General features: G+C 35.7%; 4 protein-coding genes across 10 annotated transcripts; all 4 read left to right on the forward strand.

Annotated features, from left to right (window-relative positions):
* The first annotated feature begins 64 nt into the window (after positions 1 to 64).
* Positions 65 to 2,274, forward strand: LOC140812345 (3-deoxy-manno-octulosonate cytidylyltransferase, mitochondrial-like). Its single transcript, XM_073170593.1, has 8 exons — positions 65 to 449; positions 553 to 598; positions 686 to 772; positions 867 to 991; positions 1,404 to 1,543; positions 1,638 to 1,689; positions 1,768 to 1,878; positions 1,985 to 2,274. The coding sequence occupies exons 1-8, from the start codon at positions 225 to 227 to the stop codon at positions 2,075 to 2,077; spliced, it is 879 nt and encodes a 292-aa protein (XP_073026694.1). The 5' UTR covers positions 65 to 224; the 3' UTR covers positions 2,078 to 2,274.
* A 739-nt stretch (positions 2,275 to 3,013) lies between these two features.
* Positions 3,014 to 4,364, forward strand: LOC140812346 (thioredoxin-like). Its single transcript, XM_073170594.1, has 2 exons — positions 3,014 to 3,369; positions 3,882 to 4,364. Exons 1-2 carry the CDS (start codon positions 3,138 to 3,140, stop codon positions 4,193 to 4,195), a joined length of 546 nt encoding a protein of 181 aa, XP_073026695.1. The 5' UTR covers positions 3,014 to 3,137; the 3' UTR covers positions 4,196 to 4,364.
* A 4,038-nt stretch (positions 4,365 to 8,402) lies between these two features.
* Positions 8,403 to 11,037, forward strand: LOC140812072 (E3 ubiquitin-protein ligase RMA3-like). Of its 7 annotated transcripts, XM_073170264.1 has the most exons (3): positions 8,709 to 8,874; positions 10,013 to 10,589; positions 10,678 to 10,989. In XM_073170264.1, the coding sequence occupies exons 1-3, from the start codon at positions 8,729 to 8,731 to the stop codon at positions 10,696 to 10,698; spliced, it is 744 nt and encodes a 247-aa protein (XP_073026365.1). In that variant the 5' UTR covers positions 8,709 to 8,728; the 3' UTR covers positions 10,699 to 10,989. The 7 variants fall into 7 exon arrangements, with proteins under 7 accessions (XP_073026362.1, XP_073026366.1, XP_073026363.1 ...); XM_073170261.1 differs by lacking the exon at positions 8,709 to 8,874 and adding an exon at positions 8,403 to 8,557 and having other exon boundaries at positions 10,013 to 11,037; XM_073170265.1 differs by lacking the exon at positions 8,709 to 8,874 and adding an exon at positions 8,403 to 8,557 and having other exon boundaries at positions 10,029 to 11,037.
* Positions 11,038 to 11,216: 179 nt separating this feature from the next.
* On the forward strand, positions 11,217 to 13,535 carry LOC140812074 (pentatricopeptide repeat-containing protein At4g21705, mitochondrial-like). The gene is made up of 2 exons (XM_073170267.1): positions 11,217 to 11,869; positions 12,059 to 13,535. Exon 2 carries the CDS (start codon positions 12,290 to 12,292, stop codon positions 12,935 to 12,937), a length of 648 nt encoding a protein of 215 aa, XP_073026368.1. The 5' UTR covers positions 11,217 to 11,869; positions 12,059 to 12,289; the 3' UTR covers positions 12,938 to 13,535.
* Positions 13,536 to 14,154: the final 619 nt, after the last annotated feature.

Genomic DNA, 14,154 nt, shown 5'->3' on the forward strand with positions numbered 1-14,154 from the left:
GAAGAACGAAATTGTTTCTATATATGTAAGCATACATTCCTTCGTACGTACATTAATACTGTGTGCTATTTCATTCATACGTACGGTTCTTCCCGGAAAAGTAGATCGAAACACTACGACTACGGGCGATTCAACATCATAATTTGTTCCTTTTATTTTTTGATGCTGCAACTCGCAACTATCATTGTCTCTCTGCTCTCATATTTCCGAACGACAACTTTCAAATGCCGATCTGCGACTCATCCCCAAGCTCTAGCTCCACTAAGTCTTGGGTTGTTCACTGCCTGGCGGCGGGGGCTGCGGTCGCGTTGGCGCTTGGTGCCCATGCATATTATCGCCAATCGATAAGGTTCCGGAGCCGGGTCATCGGAATTATACCTGCTCGATGTGCGTCCTCTCGCTTTCCAGGCAAACCCCTCGTTCAAATCCTAGGCAAGCCCATGATCCAGGTACTTTTTGGCCTGTGTTTTCCAATTATGGTTGCTCATGTCTCCGGATCAATTGGGTTTACGATTATTCTGCCATTGTTCTAATTTCTTTTACTTTTTGCAGAGAACGTGGGAAAGAGCAAAATTGGCTACGACATTGGACCATGTGGGTAAGGATCGATTGATTTGGCTCAAACCGTTTGCTCAAACGTGACAACTTCTAACTCAAGTATTTGATTTTCGTTATGGGTGATTAGTTGTGGCGACAGATGATGATAAGATTGCTGAATGTTGTAGAGGATTTGGTGCTGATGTGGTAATGACCTCAGAATCATGTCGAAATGGTACAAGATTCCGCATTTACTGTCCTCCCAAGTCCTAATAACGCTAGCTCTGTTAAGAGATTTGATTTATGGAGTACAATTTTGAATTTCATAGGCACCGAACGTTGTAACGAAGCGCTCGAAAAGATCGGAAAGAAGTATGATGTGGTTGTAAATATTCAAGGAGACGAACCACTCATAGAACCTGAAATTATAGATGGCATTGTCAAGGCCCTACAGGTAACAATGCGTTTTCACCCGTGATCTCTCCTTAATGGTGAGATGCGCTGAGAACATTGTTTTCCCTTGTCATATTCACATTTAAATCTATTCATGAGAAAGCATTTACTTGTAGCAGTCCGCAAGATCAAATTATAGGAACTACTGAAGCATTATGTAGTTTGGTCTTATATTGGTAAACAAGGGATGTGTGGATTGGACTTGAGAATTTCCAATTGTGAAAAAGATTATTGATTTTTTCCAAAATTTAGATGATGAATTCATTGGTAAGATCTCTCAAATTAAAATATTTAGGTTCTGTAGTAACAAACCTCCTTGGGGTATGGCCCCAATGATTTTTTCACACTATGAATATTCTCACCCTCATTCAGGTCACTGATCACAACTCAAATAAAATATGTGGTTCATGTAGGCTGCTCCAGATGCGGTTTTCAGCACCGCAGTTACATCTTTAAAGCCTGAAGATGCCTTTGATCCGAATCGTGTCAAATGTGTGGTAGATAACCATGGCTATGCAATATATTTCTCACGAGGACTTATACCATTTAACAAGTTGGTTCTTCTGAGACTATATTCCTCTACGCATTATTGTATCTCACGGGCAACATGCCAAAATGGATTTTGATTAACTCTAACGTATATGCAGGTCTGGAAAAGTTACCCCTCAATTTCCATATTTGCTTCATCTGGGGATTCAGGTATCAAACTGCCATCATTATGTTTTGCACATGTTTCGCATGCTTTATGTATTCGATATAAGAAGCAGATTTGTGCAGAGCTTTGATTCTAAATTTCTCAAGATATATCCCGAGCTGCCACCAACACCACTCCAACTGGAAGAAGATCTTGAGCAGTTGAAGGTCCTTGAAAATGGATACAAAATGAAGGTGCAAACAAGAATCGTTACCCCTGTGTTACTCTTGTATTTTCTTAATTTCCCAGACATCAATTTAATTGTTCTGCGGATAATTAGTCGTTTTCCATAATCTGCAGGTAATAAAAGTTGACCATGAATCCCATGGTGTTGATGTACAAGAAGATGTGGAGAAAATAGAGCATTACATGCGCCAAAGAAACCTGTCTTAGCTGCATAACTCCCAGCCAAATCAAACGGCTTCATACAATATAGCCAGCCACCTTCTTGTAGCCTTTCATATCCTCGTGTTTTTATATTTTTGAAGTGAATGGGCTTCTCTCTGTCCCAGAGCTCATCTTGTCTGGATTTGCTTCATGTAAATTATACATATAATTCATTATTACGCCAAATGCAGTTTATAGCGCTACGTAATTTTATCTTCTCGATTGTGGCTCAGGAATGCCAAACTCATATTTTTAATTTTTAATATTATATTTCATATATCGGATGAATAAATACAAATGACACGTCCACATTTGGCAAAGGAAAGGGGCATTTGGAAAATGGACCTCCAGATAATAAACGTCGATGCCAATAATTTTAAAAAATTGACGTTCAAATAAATAACCAAACAGCCTGAAGAACGAATATAAGGGTACGTTAAGATTTTATTTCTGGTGTTCGAGGGAGCTTGTTTGATAAATTATTTAATGTTATAGTTGGTTTCTAATGAAAGTGTAAAATTATTAACTAGAGAGATGCGTGATTTTTTTAAAAAAATATTTTCAAATTGCCCTTACAATAAAATATTAATGAAATATCGAATTTCTAGCGTAAAACGTTTGTAGTTCAATAGATAAAAACTTGTTTCTTAAACAGAAAGATTCAAGAGCAACCTCCATCTAAGACGTTTTATTGATTTTGTTTTTCTATTTTTTGTACAAGTTATTATTTTAAAATTACGGTTTATTCGTTTTTCTTTTTTAATTTAAATTAATTGTATATAAAAAAACTTTGCTGCGTTCAGAAGGGTGCTAGTACCAATAATATCACACAGTGATCTTCTGTCCAATCCATAACAAAAGGCGGGGCCCAATTAGGCCCAATCCAATAGATGAAACGGACATGTGTGACGCACGTGATCCATTTAAGAACAATGAACGAACCGAAACAACTCCTCATCCATTCACAACTTCACTCCACCACCACAATCGCTCACGCCTCACTCGCTTCCCATTCATCCACAAATCCACGCACTAGCACGCTTACTGCGTGAAAACCTTCTTCTCCATGGCTGGTGTGCTGGAAACCCTGGTTGTCCCACGCGCCTCCGCTCTCCCCTCCGCTTCCTTGGCTCCAATTGCCGGATCCGCCGCACCTCGCCGCTCCGTGGTCCTGTTATCTGAATTCAGGGGCCTCAAGATCCAGTCGACTCGCTCTTCCACGTCGCCGAATTTCACCTCGAAACCTGCTGGCCGCGGTGGTCGAGTCGTCTGTGAGGCGCAAGACACGGCTGTCGTAGGTTAGGATTCTTCTTCCTCGAGTATTTCTGGTTGAATACAATGTTTTACTATTGTTATGGATGAGGTTTACTTTTTGTGTGCATCGGTTACTTGGATATCGCTGAAACTCAGTTGCTGTTGTATGTGATAACGTTCAACTGATTGTTGATTTAGCTGGTTTAAAGGGATACCGTGTTCTAATGGCATCGAGAAGGACTTTGCTTTATTTCAGTTATAGGAACAAAATTGATATGTATGGGACTAAAATTTTTGTTTTTTTTTATTTATTCCTATCTGATGGAATAGTTACTATATTAGATTGCGAAATTAATTCAGTATGATTTTTTAAAACTACGATGATGTTAGCTGTTGGAGCTTGGTAGATTCCTATTGCTCAAAATATATTTACCGTTAAGAAGAGCAACATTCCATTGTGAAAATTATTGTGTCGTAATAGTTTCACACAAAATTTTTTTTGCTCTAATGTTAAGTATGAATAGCAGCATGGTTATTATTTACTTGAACTATATAGTGCCTGCTGTTACTGATGCAACCTGGCAATCTCTGGTGATCGGGTCTGATTTACCTGTTTTGGTTGAATTTTGGGCTCCATGGTGTGGACCCTGCCGCATCATACACCCTGTCATCGACAAACTGGCCAAGGATTATTCCGGAAAACTCAAATGCTACAAGGTTAATACCGATGACAGTCCTTCGATAGCAACCCAATATGGGATCCGAAGCATTCCAACTGTCTTAATCTTCAAGGACGGTGAGAAGAAAGATGCGGTCATAGGTGCAGTTCCAGAGTCGACACTAACTACCTGCATAGAAAGATTCGTGTAAATGGTAATTTACAAGTTTGTCTTCGGGAAAGCATTCTCTCTCGCGTTTCTCTCTTTCCTTTTACCCGTCGACACTGCAACCATTGCTCGAATAGACTTGATAAATTTCATGTATAGTTCCATTATGTCATGTTTTCTACAATATAATGTTAATTATTAAATTATTCGTATCCTCTGTGTTGCTTTGGTGATTACCTCCTATCTGATTCCTATTTTGTATGCTTTTATCGAAGATCATATTTTACTCTCACCACCAATGAAGTTGGATACCTTCACCCCATTTCAAGATTACTTTTTTGTAATCTAATTTTCTCCTGATGATCAATGACGTCCCTTGACTTTTGAGTTTTGAACTATTTTCCATTAATATGTTGTATCCTATGTTTGATCACACACACATCCAGTGGATCACATGGACCACCCCACTTCCAATACATGAGGGCCCAACCTCTGAAAACAGGGCACGATCTTGGGTTGGAAAACCCCAAGCCCAAGCCCAAGCCCAAGCTAAAGTTATATGTTCCCAGGAGGAATTGTTAAGAAAATGCTTTGGTGATGTCTGATGACCGGCTAAATTAGAAAATGAATCAGAGCCAATGATTCGGAGATGCATTTAAAAAAAGGAAGTTAAAATAACACATGGTATGGATCGATCTATTTGCCCCTCCTTTCCTAGTTTGGATAGATAACATTTTATGTGTTCCGATACTATGATCATTTAAATTAAAATTTTAAAAATATGGATAAATAAATGATTAATTACGATGAGATAAAAATTTATTATTTTTATCATATTTTTATTAAATAAATGAATTTTTTCGGCTAGTAATGATCAAAAGGCACTCTAGGTTTTCGGGTCTTGATAATATTTTTATAATTCAAAACAGCGTGATAACAGAAGATTTTAGCTTAACTATGGTAAATAATTGTAAGACGCAATACTTGTCATTTTACATCACAATTGTAATGACTAATTAGTGGTAAAAAGTGCATTTTAACACGAACTTTGTATTTAACTCGTATATAATATATTCTACATTTATCAACTTCCTCAAATGCAAAAGTGAGGTGATTGTCCAATACATCAAATCAATACGTAAATACATGAGATTAATGCACAAGAACACGTTTACATATGTTAAATTTCAACCTACACATTTGTTTCTAAATCGGATGAGGTTTCTTACAATTTGATATCAATCTGAATAAGTTTTTACGAGAAGGTCTCAAGATGACATTATGAAACAACAACAAATTTTGTGTATCGTATTTAATATTATTACATTATATTTTATATATGCATGTCATAATTACTGATATTTTATAGAATCGCAGTATTATGTACGTTTAAGTTGGTATATAAAATTTTTAATTGTGGCAATATGAAAATTAACATGAACATAGTTACTCATAGTTTGTTAATTCGAAATAAGTGATAAGCATAACTAAGTTTATATATCTTATTTGATATTATTACATTACATTTGTGTATATACATTGGGTACTAGTTTTAGCTCAAAAAAAAGAGTAGCAAACTCGACCTCCCTTGATAGGAAAATAAAGTCAGTTTTTATATCATGAAAAATACTTTTAGAAAAACGAGTTTTTTTCTAGCTTGCTCGAGAGGTTGGGTGGACAGCTTGACTCTTAAGACGTTGAGTTGAACTAGTTGCTAGAAGGGCCATCGGAGTTCTTGCGGGTAAGGACATTAATCATACTTTTATCTTGTAATTATGTCTTTCATTTTGTGTATTTATGTCAGTTCGAGTCTTTTATTATAAGGTTAGAAGAGCACATAAAGAACACCCAGGATTAGAGCTTGTCTTGAAAGAATCATACATGGAGAGTGCAGATTTTAAAATTAATGGTTAAAGACTGGACGTGAAAAAATGATTTAGCTTTGGTGATTTTCCATCAATTTACTTTTTTTTTCTTGATTGCAAATTGGAGTGACAAACTGACAACAAAAGGGGACCTCGAAAGGCGCGTGTGATACAAGTTTTACGTCTCTTCAGTGATTTAATGTCATGCTTGTCGATCAAATATCTCGAATATAAATAATTTATGAACGAACTTCGAAGTATGTTTACGATATTTTTTTTAAAAAAATATTTTATCACTTACTTTAGTCACAATGATATATAAAAAATCTCCCTCAGAATACAATAGAGATATTATGTATTTGTACGTGACTAAATCAAATCAGAATCTACTTTAAGAAAAAATAAAAGTCCATCAAAAAGAATTGATCGACTAAAATTAAATTGGTCAACCAAGTATTATGGGTCAAATTTGGTCGACCATGAAGAATGGTCCACCAAATATTATGGGTAAAATTTGGTCGACCAAGAAATTCTTCTTGGTCACTTAGTTTTTTTATTTATTAATTTTTGTCTATTATAATTCTCTTAATTTTTGTTGAATTTTGTAGGATGTATATTGGGTCGACTCAAAGTTGGGTCGACACAAAAACAAGTAGCCGTTTGGGTCCACCAAGGTTGATCTCTTCAACTCATGTTGATTTTGGGTCGACCAAGGTTGTTTTTGGGTCGACCCTCTTTCTAATACATCCATGAATTAGACAAATATGACCGATAATTACTTAATTTTGACGGATAATTACACAATTTTGACCAATGTTGTATGTTTTTAACATATAAATCACATACATTCACAAGTATGTTTTATAATGTTATATGATTATGTTACATGTTATGACATATGAGTCACAATTCCACCTATGTTACATGTACTGTGATTCATATGTTAAAAAACATGCAACATGTTGTGAAATTGTGATTTATATGTTAAAACAATATGTAACATAGTTGGTTATGAAATTGTGATTCATATGTTAAAACATGTAACATAGTTATGAAATTGTGATTCATGTGTTAAAATAATATGTAACATAGTTGGTTGTGAAATTGTGATTCATATGTTAAAACATGTAACATAATTGTGAAATTGTGATTAATATATTAAAATAACATGTACCATAAATGTGAAATTGTGTTTCATTCGTTAAAACATTTAACATGGTTGTGAAATTGTGATTCATATGTTAAACATTTAACATAATTGTGAAATTGTGATTAATATGTTAAAACAACATGTAACATAAATGTGAAATGTGATTCATTCGTTAAAACATGTAACATGGTTGTGAAATTGTGATTCATATGTTAAACATTTAACATAATTGTGATTCATATGTCAAAACATGTAATATAGTTATGAATTGTGATTCATATGTTAAAATGAAATTGTGGCTCATATGTCAAAATACATGTAACATAGGTGAATTGTGACTCTTATGTCATAACATGTAACATTATAAAACATACTTGTGAAATTATGTTATTCATATATTAAAAACATACAACATTGGTCAAAATTGTGTGATTATCTATCAAAATTAAATAATTATCGATTATATTTGTCAAATCCATGGATTCATGTGTTAGAAAAAGAGTCTATCCTAAAACAACCTTGGTCAATCCAAAATCAACATGAGTCGACCTAGAGATCAACCTTGGTCGATCCATCTGTGTGGACAAAGATGAAAATTCTTCGTGCACATCTGTGGACATTGGGTCAACCGATACACTTGGGTCGACAAACTGCGCTTTGATAGACCCAACAAGCACCTTGGTAGACCTAAGTGTGGGGCTTGGATCGACCCAAGCGCTTGCGCTTGGATCGACCCAAGCGTGAGTCCAGCGCTTGGGTCGACACAAGCTTTTGTCGACTCATTCAAGCGTGAGTCGACCATTTCTTTTTCAAGTCAGTCTAAAAAATAGAAGAAATAAATCGAAATAAACGTTAATATTATTATATTTTTGTCCGTCATTTGTTCGATTGAGTTTGCTTAGATTGGAAGGATCTGCGTCAAGAATTGCTCGAAAAGAAAAGACGATATGCATTGAGAATCGTTGTCGAAAAAGAAATGGAAGGGGGTCGACGGAAGTTGTGGATCTTTTTTTAAATCAAATGACAGTCGAGTCCCTTTTTCTTTATAATAGGTCTCTTGTGAGACGGTCTCACGAATCTTTATCTGTGAAACGGATAAATCTATTGATATTCACAATAAAAAAATAATACTTTTAATATAAAAAATAATATTTTTTCAACTCATATAAAAAATCTATATCTCAAATACCACGACCTATGCCATCTTCTCACACAAGATTTTGACTTTCTCTTAATTACCCCTTTTGTGGTGCGAATCTCTTTCTCCAACCCCATTATCCTCAACTGCTCAATTATTTTCCCGTTTTCCGCCATTGTTGTCCCATTTCCTCTCCCTCTTTCCCCTATACATTGCTGCAGGGATATTCTCCTGTCGATCGTTTTTATCCCGGTAACAATATCTTTCTTTACTTTCCGGTATTCTGGATATCTTTATATGTTTGTACAACTTTCATGTTCTCTTTGAGTTTCGCGATTATTGATCTTCTGGGGTTTTGTTGCCTCCTTACGGACTGCTGGCATAACATGTTTTCAGGTTTTTTTTTTGAACGCTTTCAATGGTATGAAATCAAACGGAAAATTAGCTTTTTTTAGCTTTTCTTCCAAAATTTTAGCTTGTTACATTAGCATTTGGAATTCTTCGTCATTATTCGGGCTGGTGTTTGTGGCGAGGTGTACGCTTCCTTGCTTCTTTCCCAATCAAAGAAGGTTTACATGTGAAGAAATTTCTCTCCTTTTTAATCATGTTGCGTAGACACGAATATATATGAGTTATGACCATCTTTTGAGTTTTGATTTGAATTCTTTTTACATGAAACGAAAATCAAATTTTTTGCTTTTTTTATTTTCATAAATCAAGGCTGCTTCTCATGTCAAATAAAATAATTATTTTAAAACTCTCAAGGATAAAGATCCTGGATCTTTGTGTGAAGGTTATTTATCAAATCCAACCTGAGTTTTTCGCCAGTTCCCCTGTGCTTCCAAATAAGCTGATCTAATGTGATTTTCGTGTCATCGTCCCTAATGAATGTATTGGAACTTAAAAATGTCTTTTTTTTTATAACATGGTTATAGAAATAACCGAGCATGGCATCTGTGGAATCCAATGAATTCATAAATATTGTTTTCTTCCTTTTGGAGTATTATAGTTCCGTGAGAGGTTGGTAGTATTTAAAGCGTGATTTATGATGTTTTGATTGTTTATGTAAGATAAGATAAGATAAGATCAAGTAACATGGTCCCTTAAGGAGGATTAAGGCTCTTTCCTTATTTTCTGCATCATTGAATTTTTGTAGTTTTTTTCTTGCAGTAGGACGGACTGATTTGAGGTTTTACCAGTTGATATAAAGTCATCAGTTTGTTTGTGTTTATTTAACTTGAAATGATTTTGCGATAGTGGAATCCAGAACAGCTCAAGCATATGATGGTTTTCATGAATGATTTCTGTTTTTCGGAAGGATATCATTTGTTACCTATGATGATTGTTGAGCATTATTCCTTCTTCCTGACTGATAGTAACTTGAGTCTCTAAAACAATCATCCACAGATTGACATCTACCATTCTTGTAGTTGAATGCATATTTGACCTCAGCTAATTGAGTGTTTCAGATCTTCGAGATTATCTTATTTTATTGTTTCTATGTTTTGTTACCATCTATGCTTGTTGCATGATTGCATCTTACACTTTTTCTCAATGTATTTTTTTCGTAAAGACGTGTATTCCACTATAATCTGTGTGCAGGAAACCTAAGATTCGCACCAACATTCAGACATTCTTTATTTGAGTGCTCTAAGTTATATGTAAAATAATCTATGAGTGATTGTAACCTGGTCTCTCTATATGCAGTTTAATGGCTTTTCAGCAAAACTTTGATTCCTCTGCAATGAATTTCGGATCCGAGGGGAATGATTTGCACAAACAAAAACTGAATTCTGTATCAGCGTCAGCAACAGCTTCAGAAAATGTAAATGGATGCTTTGATTGCAACATTTGTTTAGATTCATCTAACGACCCTGTAGTCACACTTTGCGGACATCTATACTGTTGGCCATGCCTTTACAAATGGCTTCAGGTTCAAAACACCTCACCTGATTCAGATGGGCAACCTAAATGTCCAGTTTGTAAATCTTACATCTCTACCTCGTCAGTGGTTCCCCTGTATGGTCGCGGTACGTCCTCGGCCTCCAAGTTTGAAGCTAGGAAAACTTCACAACTGGACTTGGCCATACCCCAGAGACCACCAGCAATCGGGACAAATGTGGTGTCTGCCACTGCAACATCAGTGACTTCGGATACAAATCAGCCGAACCATCCGAACCCATTTCTGCCACAGAACCGAACATTTCATCAACATCAATATTTTACCCCACCGTTTGGTAATTATACCGCAACAACCAATATCTTCAGTCCAACCATTAACATGGTCAGTGAAATGGTGTTTGCCAGAATGTTTGGGGGCCTAGACTCGAGTTTGTTTGCTCATCCATATTCCAATTCTTACCACTTTCCAGGAAACGGTAGCCCAAGGATGAGGAGGCAAGAAATGCAGTTGGACAAGTCACTTAACAGAGTATCCATCTTCCTTTTCTGCTGCATTGTTCTGTGCCTTATCCTTTTTTAGTTTACATTTTCATGGTGTACAGGTTTGTATAGATTCTGAGGGACTGCTTATATATGCAGTATGCATTATGTAGTTTTTGTTAGAGACCTATTACAATACTTGAACTCAACCGGGATCAGCTTTTCCTGCTGCACCTGATATTCTTGGAAAACCTCTACATTTGTGGGATATTAACATATGATTAATGCCCACTTCCCTTTTGTATTTGTGTTTTTAACCTCTTGCAAAGAGGATTATATATACTTTTTGTCTGTCAATTTATAACGATATACTGTATAAATATTGATTTAACTTTTTGGTACCTATTTCAATATATTTTTCTATATGATCAAAAGTTTCATTATATAATTCTCACAAATAAGAATATGAGTTCGAACATGATTATGAATAAAAGATTTGAAGTGCGCATCATATATATTTATCAATCATCTCCATCTCATTTTGATGGACAATATATTTACACACATCAGTTACGAAATGTTTGATATTCACGTCCCTTTCCACATGGAAATCTTCATTTGAAGGAAAGTCATGTCATCTGAGGTCAAGATTCCAAAATTTCTAAATTTAGGATGAACATCAATACTTGTAAATTGTAATCCCTTCCATGTGAGATCAATTCCGTATTAGTTTCAAGATAGTTCGAATAAGAGACTGACAAAAAGCCAGGCATTGTGAGCACTTGTTCTAAGCTGAACACTATGACCTCGGGGAAAAAATCACAACCATTCTAACGGACGACCGCTATCCATAATTGCTGTCACCTATTCAAGAATGTTCACCGCCGTAAAGGGATCGATTTTACTGTCTGCACGCTCCAGATATCTTGTTGCTTTTGGAAAAACCTTGTCTTTTAAAATCCACTGCTGCTCCATTGCTACTGCTTCTGCGGCCCATGAAAATTCCCCAAAATACTCGGCATCAAGATGCAGAAGTTTGTTTTCAAGAATTAGCAATGTCGAAGTCGATCGCGACACTGTTCAGGCTCCCGATTAATGGGTTAATGAAAAGTCCATAACCGTGAGATATTTCGCATTATCAGAGATCATCGAAGCCGCAAGCGTTTTTCTCAGGCACTTCAGGTGTGGTTTTCGGTCTTTGCTATTTTAATCTCGTTCCTCAGATTTTTTTTTATCTTGTTGATCGCCTTTTTTCTTCTGTTGAAAAGTATCGGTTTATCTTCTGAAAATAATTGTCTACACTGTTATTAATAAGAGGTTATTTGCTAAGAATCAGTCTTCTGGAATTCTGCTTTTCTTGATTGGTTTTAGATTTGTTTCGTGTGAAGAGTTCACGATGTATCTGATAACGACATTTTGGGAAACAATAATTAGAAGCCAAAGAGTTTTCAATAATAAAAATAACCAATCTACCGAGCTGTTGAGTTGAAGTTATGCTAAGGTAAGACCCAAACAGTTTATCTAACGACAACTCAGTTCGATAATTAGAAGCCAAAAAGTTTTCAATAATAAAAATACCCTTGATAATTTTTCTGACAGTGGATGCATCGTGCTCGTTGTTGTGAGTGGATTAGTTCTAATAATGCATATACATTTTCACCTGGTGATCCTGCTGTGCATTTGGATTTGATTGGTGTAGTCCGTGGATCGGAAGCTGCGGAGAGATATTTTGATAACCTGAGCGAACAAGAGAAAGATGAAAAAACATATGGTGCTCTCTTGAATTCTTCTGTCAGAGGACTCTTGAAGAAAACACTTCACCACATGGAGAAAATGAAACATAAAGTATATGCTTCATCATCTCTTGCTTACAACAATCTCATGGCACTCTACAAAAAGGCCGGCGAGCTTGAAAAAATCCCTGAGGCTCTCTCAGAAATGAAAACTAATGGTGTTGCTCCTAACAATTTTAGTTACAGAATACGCATAAACTCATTTGGAGAGAGATCTGATCTTGTTGGCATGGGGAAGCTACTTGAGGAGATTGAATCTCAGCCCGACATATCCATTGATTGGGCTACTTATTCAATAGTGGCCGATCAGTTCATTAAAGCTAACTACAAGGAGAAAGCGCTAACTTACATGAAGTTGGAAGAAAAGATTCACGGAGATGCGATGGGATATAATCATTTGATTTCGCTTTATGCACATCTAGGGGAAAAGGATGAAATGATGAGATTGTGGGCTTAAAAAAAAATTTCTTTTAAATAGCAAATTAACAGAGACTACATTACCATGTGGGTATCCGTATTGTTGGAGTTCAAAATCAGCAAGTTAGAATTTTGGTGGTTCAAAGAAACCAAGAAGTCGTGGTTATGTAGAATTCCAGACTAGTTAATCATGCTGTCGGAGAACTTAATTTTCCGATTCTCACATTCTCGCTGCATGTTATAAGCTTCACTTTGTTGTATATTGTATTCTTATTAGGGAGGTGGAATATTTACATTACCGCATCTATTTAAACTCTTAGCCTTTACATAGTAGCTGCTGAAAGAAAACTGCAAAATAGAGAGAAAATGATGTCCCAATCCTTGAGGGATGCATATGCTGGGAAATAAGATTTGCTCTGCTACTTTCATTCATTTCCCCTGATGAGACTAATTCACTCCTGATTTGATATCTCAGCTTTATTTATGAATGGCTTTATTATGTACTCGAATTGCTTTATCCAACTTCATCGAGTTACTAAAAAGTTAGAAAGGCCTAGAGTTTCTCTCTGGCATCTGTATTTGTTATCCTGCTTCTCGATATTTTTCTTCCCACTTCCCCAATTCCCACACCAAGACATCAACTTCATGGCTACTACTTCAGAGATTTTTCAGGTTGGGTCAAATCGTCTTGAATTCATGCTTTTCTTTTTCTTTTTTCACTACGTGTCTGCTTTCATATTGTTAGCACACGCTAAGATTTATAGTGTGCAGACAAATTTTAATAATTCTATGTTTCTATTCTCCTACACACAATAGGATGTCTGATACCCAAGCATATAATTAGCCTAAAAAGACCAAACATAGAACCAGCGGTTTTAGCTAAGGCATAAATAGCCTGGTTCGCTGATCTTCTCAAAAACAAAAGTGCAAGATTGTATATCTAGAGCTAAGATGATAAAAAAGTTTATAATCAACTCCAGACTAGAAGAATATGAGGCAGAAGAAGACGAAGCCTGCACAATGACCCAATCAATAAACACAATCATACTAATTCCTATATTTAATGCCGAATGAAAGTTTGAATTCGGATGGTCTTAAAATTTCACTTCGCCAGTATTTCAAATCTGTGAGTTGTTGAAAGCTATATGTAGTAGAATGAGAATGATTTTTCAAATCATTATGAAAGTAAAGATATCACTGTGATTCTTCAATTATGTTATTTTAAACTATACAATTGGTTAGTCGAAAAGTTGTTAT

Source organism: Primulina eburnea, chromosome 14 (genome assembly GCF_022965805.1).
Source record: "Primulina eburnea isolate SZY01 chromosome 14, ASM2296580v1, whole genome shotgun sequence".
In the NCBI taxonomy this organism is placed as follows: Eukaryota; Viridiplantae; Streptophyta; class Magnoliopsida; order Lamiales; family Gesneriaceae; genus Primulina; species Primulina eburnea.